This window comes from Aspergillus melleus, assembly GCF_016097325.1.
Source record: "Aspergillus melleus strain CBS 546.65 chromosome Unknown contig3, whole genome shotgun sequence".
NCBI classification, from domain to species: domain Eukaryota; kingdom Fungi; phylum Ascomycota; class Eurotiomycetes; order Eurotiales; family Aspergillaceae; genus Aspergillus; species Aspergillus melleus.
Genome location: NW_025763372.1, coordinates 1,420,268 through 1,444,334, shown reverse-complemented (window position 1 = coordinate 1,444,334; position 24,067 = coordinate 1,420,268). Strand labels below are relative to the sequence as shown.

The following is a 24,067-nucleotide window of genomic DNA, read 5'->3' as shown; positions in this document are numbered from 1 at the left end:
AAGGAATTGCGACTTGGGGGGGTTGAGCGCGCGGGTGGGACGGAGGGAAATCGAGAAAGGCGGCGGGATGGAAAGGCGGAGCGGAACAAAGGCGGAGAGGAATGCTGCCTCAGGCAGACGGTCCAAGATTCTCCGTTCGGAGCGTTCCGCTCGAGACTTGCCCGGAGACAATCCGTCTCCGTTCAACGTTTACGCCCCTTTTACCAGACTACCATTTTATCGTGCACAGAAATAGTCATCAAGTTTTGTTCATTCCAACAAAGGAAATTACTATCTTTTGACCCTCGTATCCTCCCCAGGTTATGCCATTATATGCCAGTGATGTACCGACTGCCAGGAGTTATGTATGTATGTACAGCCGCATGGATCGGACTCGGTCCTTTCATATATTCGGATCGCGGGTGATAAGGCCTCGCAAGGAAGCCACCATGCTTGTCGAGATTATCGCCTTCATGACGAGCCGTACATGGATATGTACTGCGTACGGCGAAGTGTGACCTGATCCCTCAAGTGTACAGGAGGAAACGGGGAGAATGGATTAAAAGACGGTATGGGTGAAAAAGAGCCCAAAGATGTTTGAGAGAGAAAAAGAGATGCCGGATGGCGTGGTATCATGAGGATGTTCAGACCGAAGAGTCGAACTCGAATCAGAAATCAGGTAGGAAAGTCGTCCAAGACATAGGAAAAGGAAATGTTGTGAAGGAATGGTCGCTGAAAGAGCAAGAAGATTCGAAACTGGTGGCGAAGAAGAAAATCCGGTGGGTCGGGTGGTGGACAATCGGTTCCTGGCTTGAGGAATCCGCAGGTAATCAAAATCGAGAAGATTGTCGTGTCGTCAAAAATCAAAATGTTCTATCACTGGCGCCGGCCGAAAATAAGAAAAATCCGAGAAGAAAGATAAGGAAATGAAAAGCAAGCGAATGGACAGGACCTTGAAGGACCCCTGGTCTTTAATTATCGCAGATCCAGGGGTCCACCTAGCGGTTTCAAGGCCCAAGTAGATGAAGCATGCTACACCAAGAGCTTCATAGGTTTTCGCCGACCCGGTGTCCAATTGATCGATGTATCCTGAAGGCGTGTCAAACGAGGAAAGATGATGTAAAAAGAAAAGAGCCGGATGATTCGGCGGTGGCTAAGGCGCAACGCTTCAGATAAAAAGTCATGTCATCAAGCTGTCGTGTAAGTCAATGTCGGAAAGCCCGGAAGGTCAAGGTCCAGGTTTCAGTACGACAGCATACGGCGCCCGGGGAATCGAGCAGACCCCGGGCTCTCTGCGAAGGGAGATCCAAGGAATCGACCACGATCGCCGGGGTTGTTGCGGCATCTCCCAGTGGGGCTGTCCTCCATTCCGGGCGAAATCTGTCCAAAGGCAAAGGTTTGAGCTCGGTTAAGCTTGGACCGTTGCTTGACTTTTCCAAGGCCACGCTCACAAGCAAATTCGTGCTCCTTGGCGGACATTTCAACGTAGTTCTGAGGATAACAAAAGGTTCGATGCTCGGCAAAGAATGAACTGTAACCTCCTTCCAGGATGTACAGGTCCGGATAAGTCAGCTGGGGGTATTGGTCAATGTTGAAGGCGCGATCCCGATGGCGAATGTACTTGGCCATGATGGGAGCTCGGTGGGCGGAATATTCGCAGTGCAGAATCAGCGCCGTCCTCGGTTTGGGGCTGGCAAAAAGCTCCGCCGCCAGGTTTTCCTTGTCGTTGTAGTTCACAGCGCCGTTGATGTGTCCGCCCTCATACTCGTACTCAAATCGGCAGTCGATAACCAGGATGTTGTCGAACTGATCGTTGAATTTCCCATCCATGAGCTCCAAGAGAACGGTTTTGTCGATACGGGGCAGAGAGTCTCCTTGATCCTCATGGATGACATGAGGTAGGTGGAGGCTCGGGGTAGCTTCAATGTCGCAAATCGACTGAAGTGGTGCATTTGATGTAAAATTGGCCTCTTTTTCGACAACTACATCCTCTGGATGCTCATACATACTCAACGATCGCCTGCACTGTTTACGAGGGCGCATCAGGGGGTGGGAACTCTTGCGAATGGACGCGGCTGAGGGCGATCCGTTTCCACGAACATGGCTGCCGCTGTTACTAGCCACCAAGGGCGGACGCAACCGCGGGTTGACCAGACCGCTCGACGAATGGTTCCTCAACATAGGTCGCTCACGCTGGGGGGATTCGTTGAACATATCCTCCAACGACGCCGACGTGCTCAAGGAGGTCTTGCTGCCTTTGCTCTGGAATCGAAACGGGGGTGCCTGGCTCTCCGGGGCGGGCTTCGTCATGCCCAATTGAAAGGACTGGGCTTTGCTTTTGGCGAGGCTGGGCCGCAGGAACGTCGGACGCCGTCTCCTATAGATCAATCTGTGATTAGACTCCTTGCATTCCCACAGACATTTCCAAGTATGCAGGCAGTTTCTCTTACTCGGGCTGAGCATCCTTGGGGGGCACAGAGGGCGAATCCTCTAACGGGCTGGGCATAGGCGAGTCGTCCGTGCCTGGCGTAATGATCTCGATCTCGTTTGTCATGCAGAATGGGGGTTTATGCGGCAAAGGCGACATTTCCATGATGTCAAGGCCAGGGGCAGGCGAGGAGGACGGAAGAGGAGGGGTTGTCATGCTGTCTTCTATTTGTGGTGGGGTGAGTAAGTATACAGGAACCTTCCCTAGCTAAGAGGGGGGACAGAAGCATGACCACATACCATTTCCATGGCCGAACAGGTTCGAGGCGAACAAAGACCGCCGGGGTGTTGCCAATTGCGGACTGTCTGTGGTCAGCAGGAGAGTTTTTCCACCGGAACCTTTGTCCAACTGAAAGGATAAAAGGGCACCCGTGACGAACCTTTGATCGATATGAAAATTTTGAGAAAGATCTGCCGCTAAACTCGCCGTGGGCGACGAACCACGGACCGGTTTCACGTTAAAATAGTCACCATGGGACTTCTTCATGGACAGGTCTTTGAAATTGAAACTAGGAGGTTTCAGCCCAGACCTGGGACCAAAGGAGCCATAGGATGTTGGTACATCCGAGCGAAAACAGTGTCCAAAGAGGACCGACGGAGGCTGCATAGCAGCCAACGGTGATGAATGTTCCATTCTTCTTCAGAAGATCTATCGTTTCCCCTTCCTCTTATTTCTTTTTTTGTTCGAAAATTTTTCTGGTTTTTCCCTTTCTCTTTCTCTCTTTCTTCGTTCTTGTCCTAATTGACCTAAGACACCGTCGGGGTAGAAAACTCGCAGCAAACAGTAAAGCCAGACAGTCAAACTGCACGCTATCTACCTGGCATGTACTACAACGACAGAGCAGAGTTCTCCGTCGTCACGGTGTCTATTCAAAGATCCTTCTGCCACAGACCCTTTTGTCGAAGAGTGTTGAACCCAATTCGTAGTGTTGAAGAACGGCTTTCCAAAACCCACGTGCAGCTAACCAGCATGTAGCGGCACTTCCTGGTGTCGAAGCCGGACTCAGAGCGACATGGCTGACGGATAAGAAAAGCGACGATCAGGGCTGAGTAGGAGACGGTAGAAGGAGGGAGGGTCCGAGGTGGGAGGCAGACCAGGAAGAGGAGGGGCTAAGAGGATCAGAAAGCCTTGGAGTTAGCAGAGTACTTCTATAAGTATCGGCAATAAGCAGGGAGGAGGAGCAGCAGCAGCAGCAGCAGCAGCAGCAGCAGTCAGACAGCATCAGGGGAGGCATCGACGTGGTACGCTAATGCATTGGGGGAAAGTTACCGACGAAGAGGGTGTGAAGAAGTCTGGACACGGGATTGGAGTGGAGGAGAGACTGCTAGATAAAGCATGGGAGATGGAGGAGCGACGCAGGTCTTAAGAGAGGATAGAAAAGAAGAAGAAGTTTAAACCAGGCTGAAGAGCAGAAAGAAAGAAAAAAAAAAAAAAAAAGAATTTCAAAAAAAAGACCTGGAGAAAAGGTGAAGCTGAAGGGATGACCTTGTTGCAATGGCAACGAAAAAGTGGGGATGCGATCTCCAGATGCTCAGGAAAAGACGAGCTTAAGCGACGACGGGTTTAGGCCGTGTCAGAATCCCGGCGTCGAACCGGTTTGGCCGGGTTTTACTATTGGTTCTCGAACCGCCGGCGAGGTGGATTTAATTGATCTCCTTGACTACGGAGAAGGCATCTACTCAGTGTAGATCTGAGAAGAGAATAAGATGTACGGGAGGAGTAGAAGCAGAAGAAGAAGAAACTACTCGTAACTGTACTCCGGAGTGCGCAAAGGCGTACAGAGTGTATGTACGGTATCGGGAGGAATCGACGTATGTATGATGTACTTGCGAGGTACCGCAGGGATCTCCGAACGGCAGGTACGTCGGGGGTATCACGCAGGTACTGTACCCGTACTCTACCTGGGTAAGTACCTGTACCTGTACTTCTAGGGCTTCGTTGCCCGGACTCCCTTGCCGCCATCGTCAACGCTAGCCGCTGCTCAGCAACCCCCCGCCTATCAGCGTTTCTCTCTGCCTCTCTCTGCCAATCTGCCCTGGCTGGCTGAGGCATGGATCGTGCCTGTAGGATCATCCTTTTCATTACTTACGTTGCTCCTGTCAGTTCACCGGTCTTTACGCGGGAAAAACCGTTTGATCTTGATTACGCCCCAGACTCCCTGCTCTGACTTTTGACACTTGCTGCTGGCAGCTTGCCCTACCTACTCAGGCGGATCCCTATGCCCTTCCTCAAGCCTCCTGGCATATGCTAGGTGAGAGATCCTCTCTTAGTTTCACTTTTAATTTTTTCAGAGAGGGGGGTTTCTCTTCCCTACTTAACCTAGATGGGACTTTTTCTTTCTAGAGGCAAAAGAGGACCACGAAATGGTCCGACAGGACGGTTCCATTTGACTACTAGAAAAGAAGAAAAAGAGGATCTCGGCCAATAATCGACCCAGTAACGAAAAAATTTACCTTATCCGTGTGTGCCGTTTTCTTTTTTTTTTTTTTTTTTTGGGTCCCGTTTTATTATTATACATCATTCCAAACAGCCCAAATGAGAGATCGAATCTAATAAAAACTCCACCAGAGCTCCACTCGGTCGGAAAAAAGAGCTTGTCCGGAATCTCTCAGGAACGAGTCTCGCCGGCCAATGGTGAAAGCTCGAAAGAGCAAGCTGTCAGTCGTGAAGCTGCCGCATTGGGGTACTTCGACATATCTGCCCTGCCCTGGGGAAACTACATCCCTGGGGACCAGTATCAATCCTCCGAGATCTCAGATATTGAAGCCCTTCCTCGCCAATCCTACCTCTCCGGGCGGACTGGCCAGCTGCGCATACCGATTATCTCATCTTACTTGACCCTGGCCGATCGGAGAACTGCGGATTAGCCTGATCCGGTAATGCGTGCGACGGCGAGTACGGAGTAGCCCTAGGATAGATTAATTTGGCAGCACATACCAGGGCAATCATCATTGATCGATAATTCGATAGGCCTGTGCAATTATCGAGTGCAAATCTGGGGGTTCATCCCCCTCCCTGTTCATCGCGATAACCGCATCGGATGGCGCCTAAGCATTTTCTATGAGATCGCTCCAAGTCTTCAACTACAGTATGATCATCGAAGCTCTCTCCAAGAGCTACCAGCTCTTTTCTCCAGACTCGTCCAGTAAGCGATGGGGGCCGTACGGTATCCATGCTGCCCGGGCATTCTTCCTTCCTTACTGACGCATAATTATTACTCCCGCATTCCCGCCGATCTTGGCTGGGGGTATTCTATCCCTGTCGGTACCATTGTAAAGGGAGCTATCTAGCTGGGCATTATCACTTGCCCCTATACCGCAAATGGTCACCTTACAAATCTTTCTATATTAAGGTATTGGCACCGAGCCTTGATTATCAACGATGATAGTTACGCGGTAATAGTGCCTCCGACGGCGCCTGGAGCTGATGTCCTCGGTATGATTATTGTGGGGATCTCATAGCTCCCAATTGCACCCGAAGAGCTGACGACGTCACGACGAGGGGCTAAAACTTGCTAGGTCCGAGGCTCTGGGTCGCGAGCTCAGCTCTCAGTTGGGTCGTTGCTCGCTGCTCCCCGTCATTACGGCTCGGTCTTGGAAAGGAAATTGTGTGCACCGCGGCGATATCATCATCTCGTCGAGGCCTCCGGAGTCGGGATTAGCGTCGCGGCCGCACGTGTGTCCTGCTGGTCCGAGATCCAAAATAGCTCGTTGCATCCCTGATTCAATCGATGCACAGTGCATAGATTAAAAAAAAAAATAAAAATAACCAACATTTCGTCCCGCACACCGCCACTAGTAATATGACGCTCATATGGGATGAGGTCGACTTACTGCTGGACGATCGCCGGGCCTGCATTATCTGGATTCTGACCTTCGCCAGAGCCCCTCACTTGTGAGACACCGGCTTAAGTCTTGGGGAGGTAAAACAAAGCCGAAAGAAAAAGGCCCCAGAGCTGAGGATCCTTCCCCCGTGCGGTATTATTATTTGTATGGCCAAGTGGGATGATGCTGACCGGAGGGGTGCGGCTCGTCGGCTCTTGATCGAGAACTCGACTCTATTCGAGACGTCCGGATAAGAGGAGCGACCTAAACAAAACCACCGATCGCTACGGAGTATAATTGACAATCGCCTATCCGATTCAATTTGGAATGCGACGTGACAATGGTGAATGGAGGCCCTTGACCTGCATCTGCAGGCCTAAGGCACTGTGATCGGCCGTGATCTGGCGGTCGCGAGGTGCTATTTGACGGCGTAGGCGCCGGGCTTGAGACTACGGAGTACGGTCGTATCTCGGACCCTCCGATCTCTTAGTGGATGGAGCCAGGATTGTGATCCATCAGCTGCGGTGACATGAGCATGTGCCCGCCTGACAGATTAGCCGGTGGCTAGAAGTAGGCTTAATCTAGGTGTACGGTGTACACAGTATATACGGAGTACGTACACGGTGTAGGGCATACATCCGGGTACGAACAGAGCAGGGAGTACGGAGTACGGAGTATACTCTGTACATATAGGTAAGGCCATCCCGATGGACTTCCAGCGACTAAGTACTGACTACTGAGTAAGTCCTACACTACGGGGTACAGCTGAGGTTCCAGAGAATCCAGACCCGTCGCCTCTTGGCTGCCAGTGCGGGGTTCCTGTCCGGTTTTGGCCCCTGATTGGGAGCGCTGCTTCTCTGCTCGTGCCCGGCGAGAGTCTCGCTGCTACTTTATTCTCCCAAACCTGATCGGAATCGAAACATGTTAGAGACGGAGAACCCGCCAGAGAAAAAGAAAGCTGGTGATGTCACCCAACGAGGGGATTCCGGTTTCCTTTCCCCTCTTCCGCACCCACGTTAGTTATGATGTGCTGCGTGGATGCGTTGGCCACGTCTTGGTGCTTGCTTGCCGTTGTTGTTGATTTCCCTATTTTAGATATTTGCTTACGTCTTTGTTTTCTTCTTTCTTGCTTTCTTCTTTGACTTTGTTTCTTGTTCGATAGCTAGTCATGTCCCATGGGTCGCGTTGTGAAAGTAAACAAAAAGCAGAGGGCGAACCGTGGTACTGTGCCGTGTGGTGTAGTCAGGCCTTCTCCCGTGACCTTCCCGTCCGGCGGTATGAGATCATCGACTCCCTTGGTTTGTGCCTTGCTTTTTCTCTTTACAGTATGTTCTTCGGTGTTTACCCTGGACACTTGGATGGATGCTACCCCTCGATCACACCATTGTAGTAGTACTCAGTAGTCACTATCAGGAGGAATCAATATTGGCCCCTCCCAGGAAGATGACTGCCTACTAGCCACAACACTGCCCTCAGCCGCGTTATTGGCCATTGACCTTAGGACAATCGGGAAGAAGATCGACATACACTATTAATATTCAATATTCGGTCCCCCCTCGATCTCAATCAAATTCTCCAGGGGCATCCCTCTCGGCCCATGTGCGTTGTTCCAAACCATGCCCAATTCTGGTCCGACTATTAGCTATCGAACTTTATGGGCTCCCCTTCAACCCCTCCTTTCAGATACCTACTGTAGACAGATAGCACTTGCATACAGGGAGGAGTCGTCCCTCACGGTGGCGTTTCCTTATCGATGCCTTGCACGAGCTTTTTCTCCGATCCCAGGGCCGTTACCAGTTAGTCCTCCGTGGCGATGCGACAGGGACCGAGATTGGCCCTGGCTTTCCCTTTCTTTTCTCTTTCGTTTCCCTTTCTCAATTAGATCGTCGGTTCTAGTTACCCCGTAGATGGTTAGGTAATTCTCCGTAGATACTCCGACCGAACATACACTGCGTACTGTGTAGATTCTGGAGAAGGGTTTGTCCATCCCTTGATAAGGGCTCTGCCGCTTATCGAGGCATATCACGTCGGAGTTTTGATCGCAGCATCGATCTTTCTCCGTGCTTTGTGCGTGCTTTTATTGATCTTTATCTCTTGTTCTTTCCATTTCTATCTGTGAAATAGGGTTCATCATCGGTTTATGCATGTTGTGTTTGAGACGGGTAGGCTGACCAAGATATAGTTCCGTTGCACCGAGTATACAATCTAAGGGTTCATTCTTACTAGACTCAACTCCCATCAAGTTCACCAGTCCCAAAAAGAAAACACCCCATCCCTACTACTTCTATTGAAGCTTCATTCTATAAAATAAAGTTTAATCGTCCCTAACTACACTGCAGACAATACTGTACCTAGACAGGCACCGTAGGGATAAGATATCCCGTCCGGAATATAAAAGCCACAACGCAAGCCAATATATGCATGTACTTACATGCATACCTACACCCCCTCTATCCCTACCTAGGTATTGTACCTACGTAGGTTCAGTAGGTAAGTAGGTACCCCGTACTCCGTACAGCATTGACCTTACCATGCCCCCAAAGCCTCCACAAAGCTTAGTTCTCCGCGATTTGAGTGGGAAATCGCCCCATCTTACCTTTTTTGTGTTTTATTTCCCCGCAGAAAAGATATTCAGAATGCACACGTATAACCCGAGTCAAGATGCATAAATAATCAACTCCTTCTTTCATCCTAGCTTGCTAGATAGTGATGGCAATCTACAGATCGAGAAAGGTAGATGGGAGGATAAGATATCTTTATCTGCGACCCTTACACCTAACACCGCATTCACCCTCACCGATATCCATCAAGCTCCAAAGCGGGAATAGTATAGTCAAAGAGAAAGATGTCTTCTCTGCCAAGGAAGTAAATAGAGTTGACAAGGGCGTCGTGGGTCCTTGCTGACCCAACCATACCAGACCGGTGTTCTGCACTGCCGGATTTCAGACATTAGGCATTAAGCATTAGGCATTGAGCATTAGATTAGACATTAGGTCTCGGGCATTGGGCATTGAGATATTCCCAGGAGGACAAACATCCTCGCTTTAGGGAAAGAAGAGCGGGGATTGTCTTGTCCTGGTCTCGGATTTGAGTTTGGCAACTGCGTCGTATGTATGTGTGTTTGTACTTTGTACCTGCTTAGGTACTGCACGGGGCATACTAGGTAATTGGACTGATAGGAGATTTTATTTTACATTGATACTGGGGGCCTCTTTCTCGCTTTTCTCTTTTACTGTAGGTACCATGTGTACCATGTACCCCGTACATACGGAGACTACCTACCTATACCTGTGCGATGTTACGCAGGGTTCATTTTGCGAGGTATAATCCATGCTATAGTACTACACATTTACAATATACCCTAGTAATAACAGGGTAGAATACATACAGTAAACCCAAAGAACACAGCAAACAATCTACCTAAACACATACATAGATACTGTAGGTAGACACTAATCACCGACCTACCTACCTACCCATACCAAGAACACGCCACAAAACCGGCTCAAACAGCCGTCCAATCAACCCCAACGGTCCTATATTCTTCGAGGGAAGAACCCGCATTCCACGGCCCGCATTCCTTCATCTTCAACCTTCATCATCTGGTAGCTGTTCCTAGAGAACTAGTCCTAAAGGGTAGGTAGGTAGAAACAAGTGGAGCTTCGTCAGTCAGGGACCGGGAATGTCAACCTTGGAAATGCATCCACGGACTAACTAACTAACTATAGCTACTTACGGAGTCCTCTCATGAGCTAACTATCCCATCCGCTCAGCGATACCGTAGTGACGGGACCCCCCCCCCCCCCCCCCCCCCCCCACATTCCAAACCAGAAACTATATGCCGACGAGCAAGGGATTGAAGTTCGAGTGGGGAAGAGGCGCCGTTAGCTACCTAGGTATGTATGTATGTATGTCTGATGGAGATCGGTAGGGTAGTGTGACTATCGGATCTGCATGTCTTCTGTATTATATGTAACCTGCAAGAACCGTGTGGGGTGTATGTACAGTATGTATGAAGATACAAGATAGATCTGCCTCTGTCTATCCTCTATGCGTTACTAGCAGAGCGCAGGGACCATGTTGCGTGCAAGGGATATGTACGGGGGTTGACCCCTGTCGGGGTTTTGGGGGCGGAGAGAGAGAGTCTTGCTTGGGTAAGTTTTCTGGGGGCTGGGAATGTAAGGGAAGGTAGGTGGGTGGTCTTTTGAGAGGGGTGGTTAGTAATGCTTAAGGTGATAGCTATTGGGCTTGGAGGGTTGTGGTAGAGAAGGGTATGTATTTGATGGTGATGTGTTCTTGGTGAAGTTATGGGGGGATTGGATGGTCAGTAGTACTGTTCTTGATTCTAGGGTGGAAATTGAATCATGTAAAAGAGCAAGAAATAAACGCCGTGAGTGGCGTACCTACAGAGTCAATGATACTGATGGTTGCTTCGGTAGATAATATTCAGACACGATGGAACAGAGAAGTTCATAAGATGTCAATATGTGTTCAAAATTACTCCGCATGATTCTTCTATCGTGGAACATATACCCTCGACAAAGCAGACAAATATATCTGCGTCCGAGCACAACTAACTGTCTCTACATATTGTACGACTACTTTATAGCTTGGTATCTTATATCCAGATAACCTGAGGATTCAACATTGAATGCCCTCGGGCTCAGACATAGCTGCAATGACCGGGCTATATGAAGAGTTGTTCGAGGCCCTTTGTTGGAATTGATTTCATTCACTCAATAGAAGATGTGTTGAGCAATATCAAAGAAACATTATTTCTATGTGGGTTCTCTTGTGTTCATATGTCACGGGTCAATGGGCGAAATTCTTATGCAAATCCTATAGTATATCTTCGATCGGGTTCATAGTTGTTCCATCACAGATGCTCCTACAGTCAGGACTCACAATGACATCTACGGTTAAGTGTTACAACGCCTCTAATGAGTCTCGTGAATTACCCTTTTCTCCTCCAAATAGACTCATCGTTACAATGCTTTCAAATAAAACCGATGAACTGAATTTGTAGATAGTCAGTTGTCCGGTCGTACGTCCTGAGCCAACGAATCGATTTAAATAGAGCGAACTAAGGAGTTCGCATTGGCCATCGAACACTTTTGAGGAAGAAGTCCTTGTTCTGGGATAATGGAACGAGATTCATTGTACCTGACATCTTGCGTCAGTAGTGACTCAGTTTACTTGAAAACATCGAATGAATACTTGGCCAGAGATAGTAGACTACTACCACTTTCGCCTCAACAGCTATATGTGCCATGAACCTCTATGATAAGCCACTTAGGCTTTACAACAGTAATGACGAATAAAGTAGAATCAAGAATAATTCAGACCAAACTAATATGAAGCAATATACATAACCAATCACATGACGGCGATCCGTTGCTCTATCAGATGGCGCTAACCGGATTCGGCGCCACGGCTCATAATTTTTCGCGGCTTGTCACCACCAACCAGATCACTGTCCTCCAACATCTAGAAGCTGATTCTTGTGCGGAGTTTGGCTTCACAATCTCATTCCCCTGAACCTATCTTATCCTACCTCTCATTCACACAATGGCCCAGAATTATGCCGCCTCGAAGAAGCGGCGTCGCGAGCCATTCAACGTCGACACCAAGTTGGTCGAGATATATGAGGATCTCGCCAGCGAGAAGGACGAGATTCGGTTGAAGTCCGCACAGGCTCTGGTGTCGCAGTTCACTCCCGACAAGAACCCGACCGATGAGCAGATCCGAAAGGCCTTGCAGAGGCTCTTCCGCGGTCTCTGTAGTAGCCGCAAAGCTGCCCGGATTGGCTTTTCGATCGCCTTGACCGAGATCCTCACGCAGGTCCTTGGATCCCCCCGAGATTCGTCGGAAATCACGGTGTCGAAGGTCATGTCCATCTGGGAGTCGCAATCGAGCTCCTCGGGTAGTGAGTCGGGTCAGGTATGTTTCTAACCCCGTCGTGGAAGTCTCGTACAAGTCGGTGTGCTGAACTTTTACCTCCAGGAACAACGAGACCACCATTTCGGACGTCTCTTTGGAGCGGAAGCTATCATCAAGTCTTCCATTCTGTTCAAGTCTGAGGCACCGTTCAGTGAGTGGACTAAACTCTTGGACCTGGTCTATGACCTGTCCAAGAAGAAGCCATGGATCAGGGAAGAGTGCGGCTGGATCGTCTATCGCTGTATCTATGAGCTTTCGACCCAGAAGGCGGACGCCAAGTTCGTGGAATCTGCGTTGGAACAGTTGTGCTCGAACGACCTGGCAAAGACGCCTGAGGGTGTTTCCATCTGGCTGGCAGCCAAGGAACTGTTCCCGACTGCCAGCTTCCCCAGTAAAGTGTGGAAGCATGATGACCCGTTGGACGCGCGGGAGAGGAACAGTCTTGCCAAGGTCATGAGGGACTCTTCGTCCTCCGAAACCGAGAACGACGACAATGCCAACGCCACTAAATCCTCTGGAGTCTGGAACTCCAAGCTTCACTTTGCCTGGGAGGCTGTGATCTCTAGATTCAGCGCTGCTCCTGTGAAGGAGAAGTCTAAAAGCAAGAGCTCTGGCTCGTCCCGTTTGAGCTTCATTGATTTCTGGACTGAAGTTGTTGACAGTGAGTTTGGTCTCCCTAACCTAGTCTAGAATACTTTCTCACACGTAACCTTACAGACGGACTCTTCGCTGCTGCTTCCTCGGAAGAACGCAAGTATTGGGGTTTCCTTCTTTTCAACAAGGTCCTCAACGAGGCCCCCTTGCACCTGGCTTCTCAGATCTTCACCAAGAATCTTGTCAGATGCCTCATGAACCAGCTCGCCGTCGACGACCGCTATCTTCACAAGATGGCCGCCAAATCGGCAAAGACCATCCAGACCCGCGTGGCGAAAGAGCCCGAGTTCGCCGGCGCCTCCGTCATCGGCTTGATGGGCACAGCCGGATCCGTCAACTTCGACCAAGTGACCAAGACGAAAACTGTGGAGAAGATCGTGTCCGAGGCCAACTTGGACGCACTCAAGCAGATCGTGCCCCTTTTCTCCAAGCTGGTTGCCAGCCCCGGAACGGATGACAGCAAGACGGCCGCCTCTACTCGCCAGATCCTGGCCGGACTGCTCCTGGCCATCGTGAGGTCTCAAGCCTCGACGAGCGGGGATTCTCATGATGAAGCCGAGTCTTTGCTGGAGCATATCCTGTTCACTTTTGTTCAGTTTGCCTACTTCACCGAGGGCGAGGAGAAGAAGGCTGCCGCGCAGCCAGCCCTCACGCAACAAACGCAGGAGCTGTTCCGGAGCAGGATCACGTCCTGCCTCAACAGCCTGATCGCCTCGCAGAAACACGCAGCTACCCTGCCCTACGCCGTGGTTCGCAAAATCCGCGATGCAGTCAAGTCTGGGGAATACGGCAAGTTCATTATCAACATGGATGACACGCTAAACGAATCGGTAAAGACCTCATTCAAGTCTCTGAAGAAACTCTCAAACACGGTACGTATCCTCGGCACCTTCCAGCCCTATCGATTTCTAATACTCATTCATTTCCAAACAGGAGAAGCACAAGAACGCCGCTGGCGTCGACGCCTTCAAACTGCTCTACTCCATGACCATCCTGCAGGTCTACAACGGCGACGCCGATGCCGTATCCATGCTCGACGAGCTCGACTTCTGCTACACCAAGATCTTCGGCGACAAGAAGTCCAAGAAGGAAGAGGCGTCGGATGCATCGGACGCGCTGGTGGAAATTCTGCTAAGTTTCGCGTCCAAGCTCTCGCAGCTGTTCCGTCGCATGAGCGAGCAGGTATTCAATGCTTTCGCGAACCAGGTCACTGAGAATGGTCTGGAGTCTTTGATCTCTGTATGTTATCCCATCACCCCACTTGCGGATGTCAGCATTCTATGAATTGGTAGAGTAGTCCTCGGAAACTAATGTGGCTATTCTAAACTAGATCCTCGAAGCGAAGGAAAGTCTTGCCGGTCAGCAGGAGATGTTCGACCAGCAAGACGACGACGAAGAAGGCGACGAGGAGATGATGGACGTGGACGGCTCAGATGACGAGATGGACAGCGACGTAGAAGTCGTCGACGCCGAGGGCTCCGACAACGAAGACGGTTCCGAATCCGAATCCGAAGACAACGGCGCCGGCGACGAGGATGACGCAGAGACCGTCGCCTTCGAAGCCAAGCTAGCCGAAGCGCTAGGCACACACCGCGGCGACCAAGACCTCGACGCCGAGTCCTCCGATTCGGACGCCGACATGAACGACGACGAAATGGAGCAGGTCGACGACGCACTGGTCAAAGTGTTCAAGGCGCGCCGGGACGCCCTGGGCCAGAAGAAGGACAAGAAGGACGCGCGCGAGAACATGGTCAACTTCAAGAACCGCGTGCTCGACCTCCTGGAGATCTACGTTAAGAAATGCCACTCGAGCATCCTGGCGCTGGATCTCATTCTGCCATTGCTCCGTCTGACCCGTCGGTCGACCGTTAAGCAGGTGTCGAACAAGGCGAACGCCGTGCTGCGTGAATACACCAAGCTGTGCAAGGGTTCGTCGCTGCCCGCTATTGAGGAGACCGAGCCTGTTTGGGAGCTGCTGAAGTCGATCCATACTGAGGCGACGCGGAGTGGACCCCCTGCGCATGCGTCTGGTTGCAGCCAGGCCAGTCTGTTGGTGGTCAAGGTGCTCGTGGCGCAGGATAAGGAGGCGGTGGCAGGCGTGGTGGATGTGTATGCTGCTACGCGCAAGCAACAGCTTCTGAGCAAGAAGTGCCATGTTCAGCCGTCGTTGTTTACGGACTGGAATAACTGGTGTGTTTCGGCCAGCAAGCAGATGAAGAACTAGGTAGGGTGTTTATACAATGGTTGCTATTGAGAGGAGACTAGAAGACTTGCTGTGGTTAACACAGTATGTAAAAAGACTAATTGATCATATGTATGAATTGTACTCGCAGGACTATAAGCACATAACTTCATAGCCACATTATCTGTAGACGTTTCAGGTGCCTGAGCGACACCCAAACAGAACCTCACTGTACAGTCAAACTTTTATATACACATGGTCTACGCCAACTCAAAATCCCTTCACATACCGATGATTCCTCGTTTCCTCCAACACCTCCAACACCATCCCCACCTCGATCGCCCCTTCATTGCGCGGCGCACTCAACATCGCAAAGCACGGTTTATACGTAATCCCCTCATCGATGCGCCGATAACCCATCAGCGTATTCCACGGCTGCGTCTTATGCTTATCCGCCGTATCCGGATCGACATTGGGGACCTGACAGCGCGCACATCGCGCTACAACATCAATCGTCAGCGACGACCTCGACCCGTCCGCACCCTGTCCACTGATCCGAACCACCTTCCATGAATCCTCTATCCACGGCGCACTGCCCCGAATAATCACATTCGGACGGAACCGCTCGATGGTAATCGGCTCGGCACCGTTCTTCTCCAATCGCTCATTCAGCTCCTTCAGCGACGCTTCGGACGCGATTGTCACCGGATGCACGTCGGGGAAGTTCGTGCTCTGCGTGCGGCCGAGAAGTCGCGGGTCGCCGTTGCCCTGGAGGACGCGCGGCGTAGGACCCTTGTAGACGAGACAGACGTCGCGCTTCAGGAAGGACGAGAAAAGGTCGTTGACTGACGCCCCGTAGACGTGTCCGTCCGTTACGGTGTCCCAGATCTTGACCTGTGCGAGGGTCGTGTGCGCCGACAGCCACGCCTCGTCTGGGTAGGCCGGGATGCGGACGCAGCCGTCCACGCCGGTGATGGTGAGGACGAGGGTATCAATTTCGAAATCACTGCTGCCATTGCCATTGCCAGTGCCATTAGAGGCGTCCTTGTTGTTCTTGCCGTCCAACGCCGTGTTAATAAGCGTCATCTGCGGAATCTGGCGAATCGTCAAGAACTCCTTCGTATTCGCATCGACGAACATCCACCTCCGATCGAGATCCAGACCGTGCATGCGTAACTTGGTCTTCGGAAGCTCGAGCCCGCGACATGATTTGATCGGGTACACGCGCAGTGACACAACCTCGGACGGTGGCTGACGGGATCCTCGGAGGCGTTGTAGGAGACTAGATCGGTTGGGCTGCGTCCGGCTGGATGAGAATCGCGGGAGGATGAACGCCGGGGCGGCGACAAGAAGCAACAGGATGATTGCCGAGGTGGGGGAGATGGAGTCGAGCATGGTGATGATTGATGGATTGGGTTTTGCTCGGTTTGGTTCCTGCAGACGGAGAGACGAGAGAAGATAATTACTATTCTGCCACATGTGACCGCCTTGTTATCGGGGGCGGAATGATGAAGTCATTGATAAGGGATTGAGGAGACTGTTCAGTATGCAGTTTTTCTAAATCGTGGTGAATGTCCTTCTGTTCAGCTTGTTTCATCAATTCATTTCCAATAACAATGCTTTCCCGGAACACTTTCCGAGAATTTCGATATACTAGTCCTGATCCTCCGCGCTCTCAAATCCATTCACCTAATGTTGAAGATATTCTGTAGTGAAAAGAAATTATCAAAGGCATGAAATCACGCTTGAATGCAATTTCCTAGTTGCTCCCCAATAGACCAAACGCCCTCAATCCTCCATGCTTCATTCAGTCTTCCCCTCAGTCCAATGCATAACCAACCCCTTGATCAGGGCAATTGCCGCCTCCTTGCCTTCTCGAATGGCGTCATCACCGCAAGCCGCAGGGACGTGAAAAAACACGACATTGCGATCCTGCCCTTCCCGAAAAGCATGGGACAAGCTGGTATAGTAGATGAATTCGCACAGGTAACGTCCCGCGTCATCTGATATGCGAACGTCGGTTCCCGCAGGAACGAAGGATTTCCATAACCCGAGAAGATCGTCATTAGGCGGGCGAGGGGTCAAGGAAGGATGTTGTACCTGGAGGTGATCCCCCGTTGGCGATGGTAGTATTGATTCTGCCGGAGTCAGGTTGAGGTCCGTTGCAGGTCCAGCTTGCAGCACCGCAGGTAAGCCTAATTCACGCCACAGCTTTTCGCCGTCCTCGTAGCCGCCTTTGCCTTTGATATCGGACATGTGGTAGGCATCCCGGCGGGCCTGCGTCTCGATTGAGTAGAAGTTCCTCATGGCCGCTATACCCATATGCATCACGATGTCTGGCCGACGGCCCCCGTGGCTCTTGGCGTAATCTTCGAGTATAACCGGGATGGTCTCGCGCACCGTTGAATAGGCGACGGGGATCGGTGAGGGATGGGCATGGATTGCAACCCGCCGAGAGACAGTCCCCGTTGCATCCGTTGTGGATAAGTCGAACGATGGTGGCAGGGATGATGCGATTAGGTACGAGGCGTTGACTAGGTTGGTTTTGAAAGGCTAATCGTCTCAGTCAGACGAGGGCCAGCTGAAACCCAGAATCAATCACTTACTCCGAAACCGGTAACCAAGACCGATATCTCATCAGGCTCCGCGGCATACCGAGGAGGATTGTTCGGTATTTGTGCCTTGGACAAGGACACGTCTGGCCCGTAATCGCCCATATCTAGGTACTAGAGGACTATACGACAGGCGTTGGGAGTATGAGTGATGGATGAGAATATGGTACGACTTCCAGCCTCGCTAACAGCAAGTAAGAGGCAAATGGAGTGACAAAAAGACAGACGGGCACAGAGACAGAGAGAGGAAGAAAGAGGAAGAGAGAAAGCGAGAGTCAAACGTCGGTCGATCCCCCGCAATCCGAATGCGGGGCTTGGCGTCACGGGAGCAGTTTGCTTGTTTGCTTCATCTTCCTGTCGCTTTGAGATTGAAGTCTTGCTCTTGCATCGGTAGGAGAATCCATCCATGCAGCATCGACATGAGAGACGTTGATCTGGCTCCATTCAGCTATGGCTCATCTGCCCCTCACGGTCCACCATGAACATGCCATCGGCCAGGTGTCAACCAAGTAACCGATGTATATATCGACTGCCGCAGGTTCTACCGATTGACCGTGGAAAGCCCCATGGAATTCTCTTCTGGACCAAAATATCATAACAGTCAATCGGACAGTCAAAAGCAAAGGGCTAATCATGCATCAAATAGGCAAATGCACATCAGTCGGAAACCACCGCGAACAGATCCACCAGAGTGGCTCTCCGATCTATGCTCTATCGGTAAAGAGTCAAGTCCACATACTTTTGAGGCGGCTTTGAGCAAGTCTGTTTCGTCGAATCAGATGGGTATTATTAGAAAGATCTAGAATCTCGGCCTCAAACTCTTTGTGTGCATGCGACATGTCCAAACATTCTCCAACACCTAGAAGCCCTCGCTATTTCCTGGGCAGCGGATAGATGCGTTTAGGCCCAACATTCCAAGAAAAAGAGTCGACAACTAGAGGTAGAGTCTGAATCGGCAGAGTCCTGTGTCAGGAAACTCAGGACTCAGGTTGTATACGCTTTCCATCTTTCAAGACATCGAGGATCGTCGCACGACCCGGTGTGGAGCTGCTCGGTTAGAGTCCATCTGGGGGTCTTCCTCGCTCAGGCCCAATCGGATGACACTTGGCACCGCCCAGCGTGGATAGTTACATTTGTTTGGGAATGAGGTTGATACATAAACCTTGACCTACACTTTCCAATCTTGGAAAGAGGCCTGGAAAGAGGCCAATCGTTCTGCATTGTTTGCCTGGCATCCTCAGCCGAGACCCACTCAGGGGAAATGGCAACTGCTCCTCAAGGACCTCTCGTTGGCCACCGGTGCAGATCTCTCGTTTCTACTTAGACCGCCGTATTCTGCGTATCCAACGCATAGGGCGTATCCAACGTATCCAGCCCTTCGCGACCGCCCCCCTTTTTCGGCATCAATCCGCATCCCCGAAGCAGTGAATGCCAGTGCCTATTCTCAATGGCTGCCTGGTTGGCGAGCGGGTTGGGAGCCGGAGATTTGGGGGCAATGCATAGGTCACGTTGCTGCCATTCAATCGCGTCGCTCTCGGAATATTCCCACCTACGCCCTCTACCTCCACCAAACTGACTTTATATACTTCTCTTAGCTCCTCTCACTTCCCCTCAGACTGCGCAACCTTTTCACTTACTCCGTTCCCTGGATGTCCATCAGTCCCTCCTCACGCCTCCGACCTATCCCGCCACCATGGCTTCCATTGTTGACATTCTCGACATTCAGACACTTATCCGAGGCCTCTCTTTGGCGTTGGTTCTAGTCTTCGTATCGCAGTTTCTCAGAGAGCTCGCAGATGGCTTTCCCTACTCGCATATTCCTATCGTGGGACGCGGCAGATGGGAGCTTTCCAATTCCAAGGCCAAAGCACGCTACGTCCATTCGGCAAAAGAGCTCCTTAGCCAGGGTTTTAGTGAGGTATGTGGCGGGAGCCCAGATGTTTCCATGTTGGATCCAGAAATTAAGCTTTGCATACTGATGGTTGAGGTGTAGGGCAAGAAAGTCTTTCAACTCATGTTTTCCCACGCGACGGTGATTGTTTTGGACCCTTGTTTCGTTAACGAGGTCAAAAACAATGTCAATTTTAGCTTTACGCTGGTCACCAAGAAGGTACATTAGTATCTGAAAGGTCTTTTGTCTCTGTGCTGAATCTCGTTTAGTTGTTCTTCGGGGAAAGAATCCCGGGTTTCGAGCCCTTTGAAGGTGGAGATGATAAATACGATGTGGTTCGTGAAACGATCAGCAAGAAGCTTACATATCAGGTGCTCGGTCAGTTGAGCTCACATTATAGCCTGCTGAGAGGCTGATCTAACTTCGTCTTTCTGTCTGTAGGAAAACTCGTCTTGCCTCTTTCGAGAGAGACTGCCTTAGAATTGAAGGAATCTTTTCCCGAATCCCAGGGTAAGTAGCTCGCTGTGCTCAATGATCGACAGCATATCTAACGGACATCGCCACATATTTAGAATGGCAAGAGGTCACCTTTGGATTCAAACTCCCGTATATCATCGCTCGCATTTCCTCGTTGGTTTTCATGGGAGACTCGATCTGTCGCGACAAGGATTGGCAGAACGTATCAGTGAATTATGCCGTCGACGCATTCGAAGCTGCTCGTACCCTGCGACTCTGGCCAGCCATCCTCCGCCCAGTAGTGCACTGGTTCTTGCCCTGCATGCAAAAGCTGCGGAAGCATATCACGGTGGCCACCGGTATAATACAAGACGAGATCAACAAACGAGACATGATTCGGGATGGCAAACTACCTGCAGGTCCCCCGAGAACCCACGAGGATGCACTGGACTGGTTACCAGAGATTGCTCGTGGCCGGCCCCTCAACCTCACGCGTTCCCAGATTGGATTGTCTCTGGCCTCCATCCACACGACATCGAATTTTTTGCTCAACGTCATGTACGACCTGGTCATGTGGGACGAATATGTGCCGATGCTGAGAGACGAGATCAAGGCTGTCGTTGAAGAGGACGGAATTCTGACGAAGAGTAGTCTCATGAAGTTGAAGAAAATGGACAGCTTTCTGAAAGAATCTCAACGGATGAATCCCATCAGTCTCGGTATGTCAACGTCCCCCCCTACAACCTCACATCCCAAGAACTGACATGGAACCACCAATGCAGCCTTCCTCAACCGCGTCGCCCTCGAAGACGTCACCCTATCTGACGGAACCCTCATCCCGAAAGGCGCTACGATCTCCATCTCCGCGCACGTCATGCAGGATGAGAGCGTATACCCGAACGCACAGAGCTTCGACGGTCTCCGCTTCTGGAATCTGCGCCAACAACCCGGCAACGAGACGCGGTACCAGCTGGCGTCGACGAGCGCCGAGCATTTCGGGTTCGGTCACGGCCTGCACGCATGCACGGGACGGTTCTTCGCCACAACCGAGGTCAAGATTATCCTTATCCACCTGCTCATGAAGTATGATTGGAAATTCGCCGACCGCACGAGCCGGCCGAGCTCGATAATGCACGGGATGGAAATCCTCAGCGACCCGACGGTCAAGTTGCTGTATCGGTCTCGCGAGCCAGAGATTAATCTTGGGAAGTTGGGCGAGGAGGTCGAATCGGGTGTATCCAGCTCTAGTGGCGAGAGTTTTGATATCCTGTAGCGAGGATTGTCCCTATCGATCATTGTTTAGTGAGCAGTGCTTCTGCCATATGGGACATTCCCATTCCTTTTCTTTTTTCCCGTTTGATGACCTCATGTCCTTGCTGTTTTGAAATTTCCTTTTCTTTCTTAGGGCTTTTTATCTGCTCTCAATCTCTTGGGTGGAAGCGCATCTTGCTTTCTTTTTTGTCAATGCTTCCTTTTTTTCTTGATTACATGTCTACTACGTACCTACCACCAGGTCGTCATGCCAGTTCGGAACCGATCGTTACCGGTGAGGCCGAACGGAAGTGAACAATCCGGTTTCTCAGCTGCATTGATGCAATCATGCAAGGGAGTCTTGAGTGTACTGTACATACGGTAGACGCTAGGTAGATACGTAAGCACAGGTGCATATGTACATAAGTACATAGGTGCATAGGTAGAAAAGTCAACGATTCCACGAGTGTGCCCCGATATGTGTGACTTTCGACTCTCGACTCAAGGACAGCAGGTTAGTCCATGAGGATACCATGCAAGTGTTGACTCCGTAGAGTAGATGGATCTGGCAGGAATGAGCTACGGGCATCGAGCATGCTCCTAGGTTGGTTAAATACAACCTCTCTCGGGCACCGACGAGATGGGTATTGACTGCAACCACCACCAGAGAGAGGACCGAGCATGAACCACTGCATGCGTCTGCGTCTGCATCTGCATCTATCCCACTCCTAACGTGCCTCTGCATTTGCAGACAGAACTAGCAAGGGAGACGAGGAGATGCAGGATTTGGTTGGGATGGGGAAACGGGGTGGCATTTCCGAGTTTTCGCGTTTGTTTTGATCGAGGACACGCCAGCCAAGATCAGCTTTCTGTACGGAGTAGAAGCTAAGCGAAAATGGATAAGATGGAAATAAAAAGTGGCACCGTGTCCCGGTATCTACTCTAGTGTCCAGTGTCCACAACCAAGTTGATGACTACTTTTCTCAATTTCGATCAGCTAATGAACTGATAGTCACGCCAAAGGGAAGATGATGGGGCCAAAGGAGGTGGGACGATTTCACCGGGAACCAGGAAATTTCCTGTATAGATATTCGATGGGCTGGTTAGCGAGTAGCGAGTAGCGACTAGCAAGACTTTGATGCCGAGGGAATGGCAAGTGGAATAGAAGATATTATTAGAAACCGATAGAGATGGCGGTGGGCAAGCTCCTCCCTCGTTCTCCAACGACTCCGGCGAGAGAGAAAGAGCCAGGATGGGTTCCTGCATAGACCCATTGGGGAGGACCCGGAGGAGCAGGACAAGAGGTGATTACCGAAGAGGGCAAAGACGATCTAAAAGGGCCTTAGGGCCTTAGTGCCTTAGTCCAGGAACGGGCCAGCCACGAGTATCGGCGGAACGAGCAGCACGGACCCTGACTGGCGAGATCGCGCCCGGAGACCGTACCGTTACCTACACGCGCGTGTACGCGTGCCAGACGCGTTGGGACGCGACGAACCCCACTTTGACGCGACGGGCACGGGACTGGGGTAGGCCTTAGTCCTCAGGCTCGTATGGACGGTACTACGAAGTATGAAAGGAATAGACAAAGTCTTTGACCCGTTCCTTGGATGATCTCGCGCTTCTTATTCTGACGTCCGCACATGCCCGTCGGCAGAAGTGTCTTGTCAACTGTCAACTGTCAACGTCCACTGTTCACCGTGTCAAACTTGGTCGGCCATGCTCAAAGAGACAACCAACGAGGCGGTTAGTCGCGTCTACCCATCGTTACAGCCAGTACTCAGTACGGTGTACGTGGTCGCACTAATGCACGCCTCGTCCATCTTGGTTCGTCCGTGACTCGGTGGGGAACGCTTCTGCAGGAGACTGGAGTTCACCTCTTTTCCAAAATTCGAATCCTTTTTTTTCTCCCTCCTTCCACCAAGAGAATTTTTTTTAATAAAAAAAAAATTAGAGACGAAGGCTTGGACGGCTCAACGACTGGCGTGATCCCGTCAAATTTTTCCCAGCCCCCCGACTTTTGTTTGATCAGCCGATTCACCAAGGTCAACCGACTCGAGGTCAAGGAATGCCTTTGCACGAGCCCTTGTAGATCACCGGACGCCGTGCACAATTGGGGGGAGATGAGATGAGATGTGATGATCAGATACTGAGAGAGCACCGTCTCTGGTCGGCGCTCACCAAATTCCTTGTCGAATGAGAAAAATGACTGGCAACGAAAGTGCGGCCACCGGATTTTCCACGCGCTCTCACTGGACCAGAAAGGGACCAACCTGGCTCAAGAAATAAAACTTACCTGTGCCGTTCAGTCGATTCGCTAGCGCTCTGCAGTGCATCCTTTTCGCGCACCCTTGCCGCAGGTGGAAGCAAGCAGCTTTGCGAAGATACTTTTAGTGAATTTTCTTTTTCCTTTCTGAAAGTGGGACCCCGGACGTGCAGCTGTACTCGAGGCCGTACTTAAGTGACCCCATAAGGACCGATGTCATTTGTCCATGGCTTTTCTAGCTCTGGAGAGACCATCGTTGGGCGGCGCAGTGAGGCGGTTGCAAATCGACCATAACCATTTACCAACCACCGGGAATATTTCTTAGACTCGAACGAACAACTTGTCCTTCTCTCCCCCATCTCGACGAGTGGAGTTAACACGCTGTTTTTAGAACACGGGTTAAACAAGAAAGAAAAAGAAGAAGAAAAAAAAAGACAGAGAATAATTTACCAGGAAAAAAGAAAGGAGCGAGATCAGACGGGAGTGGTTCACGCGGACCTTGACTGAACACTCCAGCAGCGAAATTC

The 24,067-nt window shown here is 50.9% G+C and overlaps 5 protein-coding genes across 5 annotated transcripts; 2 read left to right on the top strand and 3 right to left on the bottom strand.

Moving 5' to 3' along the window:
* Positions 1 to 29: 29 nt before the first annotated feature.
* Positions 30 to 3,951, bottom strand: nimT (putative tyrosine protein phosphatase MIH1). Its single transcript, XM_046087193.1, has 5 exons — positions 3,737 to 3,951; positions 2,847 to 3,576; positions 2,707 to 2,768; positions 2,430 to 2,631; positions 30 to 2,356 (listed from the first exon to the last, which is right to left on the bottom strand). The coding sequence occupies exons 2-5, from the start codon at positions 3,098 to 3,100 to the stop codon at positions 1,222 to 1,224; spliced, it is 1,653 nt and encodes a 550-aa protein (XP_045943160.1). The 5' UTR covers positions 3,101 to 3,576; positions 3,737 to 3,951; the 3' UTR covers positions 30 to 1,221.
* A 7,908-nt stretch (positions 3,952 to 11,859) lies between these two features.
* POL5 (DNA-directed DNA polymerase POL5) lies at positions 11,860 to 15,109 on the top strand (the record flags this gene model as incomplete). Its single annotated transcript, XM_046087192.1, has 5 exons — positions 11,860 to 12,231; positions 12,295 to 12,892; positions 12,949 to 13,757; positions 13,819 to 14,124; positions 14,216 to 15,109. The coding sequence occupies 5 exons, from the start codon at positions 11,860 to 11,862 to the stop codon at positions 15,107 to 15,109; spliced, it is 2,979 nt and encodes a 992-aa protein (XP_045943159.1).
* A 47-nt stretch (positions 15,110 to 15,156) lies between these two features.
* LDX57_005505 (MOSC domain-containing protein) lies at positions 15,157 to 16,503 on the bottom strand. The gene has a single exon (XM_046087191.1). The coding sequence runs from the start codon at positions 16,460 to 16,462 to the stop codon at positions 15,338 to 15,340; it is 1,125 nt and encodes a 374-aa protein (XP_045943158.1). The 5' UTR covers positions 16,463 to 16,503; the 3' UTR covers positions 15,157 to 15,337.
* On the bottom strand, positions 16,504 to 17,996 carry LDX57_005504 (putative pyroglutamyl peptidase type I). Its single transcript, XM_046087190.1, has 2 exons — positions 17,674 to 17,996; positions 16,504 to 17,620 (listed from the first exon to the last, which is right to left on the bottom strand). Exons 1-2 carry the CDS (start codon positions 17,782 to 17,784, stop codon positions 16,871 to 16,873), a joined length of 861 nt encoding a protein of 286 aa, XP_045943157.1. The 5' UTR covers positions 17,785 to 17,996; the 3' UTR covers positions 16,504 to 16,870.
* A 1,376-nt stretch (positions 17,997 to 19,372) lies between these two features.
* Positions 19,373 to 21,299, top strand: LDX57_005503 (cytochrome P450; the record flags this gene model as incomplete). The annotated part of the gene is made up of 6 exons (XM_046087189.1): positions 19,373 to 19,597; positions 19,673 to 19,789; positions 19,840 to 19,948; positions 20,012 to 20,080; positions 20,143 to 20,745; positions 20,809 to 21,299. 6 exons carry the CDS (start codon positions 19,373 to 19,375, stop codon positions 21,297 to 21,299), a joined length of 1,614 nt encoding a protein of 537 aa, XP_045943156.1.
* Positions 21,300 to 24,067: the final 2,768 nt, after the last annotated feature.

Coding starts and splice junctions, on each gene's coding strand:
- LDX57_005505 (XM_046087191.1), bottom strand. CDS start 16,462: ATGCTCGACTCCATCTCCCCCACCTCGGCAATCATCCTGTTGCTTCTT.
- nimT (XM_046087193.1), bottom strand. CDS start 3,100: ATGGAACATTCATCACCGTTGGCTGCTATGCAGCCTCCGTCGGTCCTC. Junction 2,769..2,846: donor AATTTTCATATCGATCAAAG/GTTCGTCACGGG, acceptor GACCACAGACAG/TCCGCAATTGGCAACACCCC. Junction 2,357..2,429: donor CCCAAGGATGCTCAGCCCGA/GTAAGAGAAACT, acceptor ATTGATCTATAG/GAGACGGCGTCCGACGTTCC.
- LDX57_005504 (XM_046087190.1), bottom strand. CDS start 17,784: ATGGGCGATTACGGGCCAGACGTGTCCTTGTCCAAGGCACAAATACCG. Junction 17,621..17,673: donor TCTTGGTTACCGGTTTCGGA/GTAAGTGATTGA, acceptor TGAGACGATTAG/CCTTTCAAAACCAACCTAGT.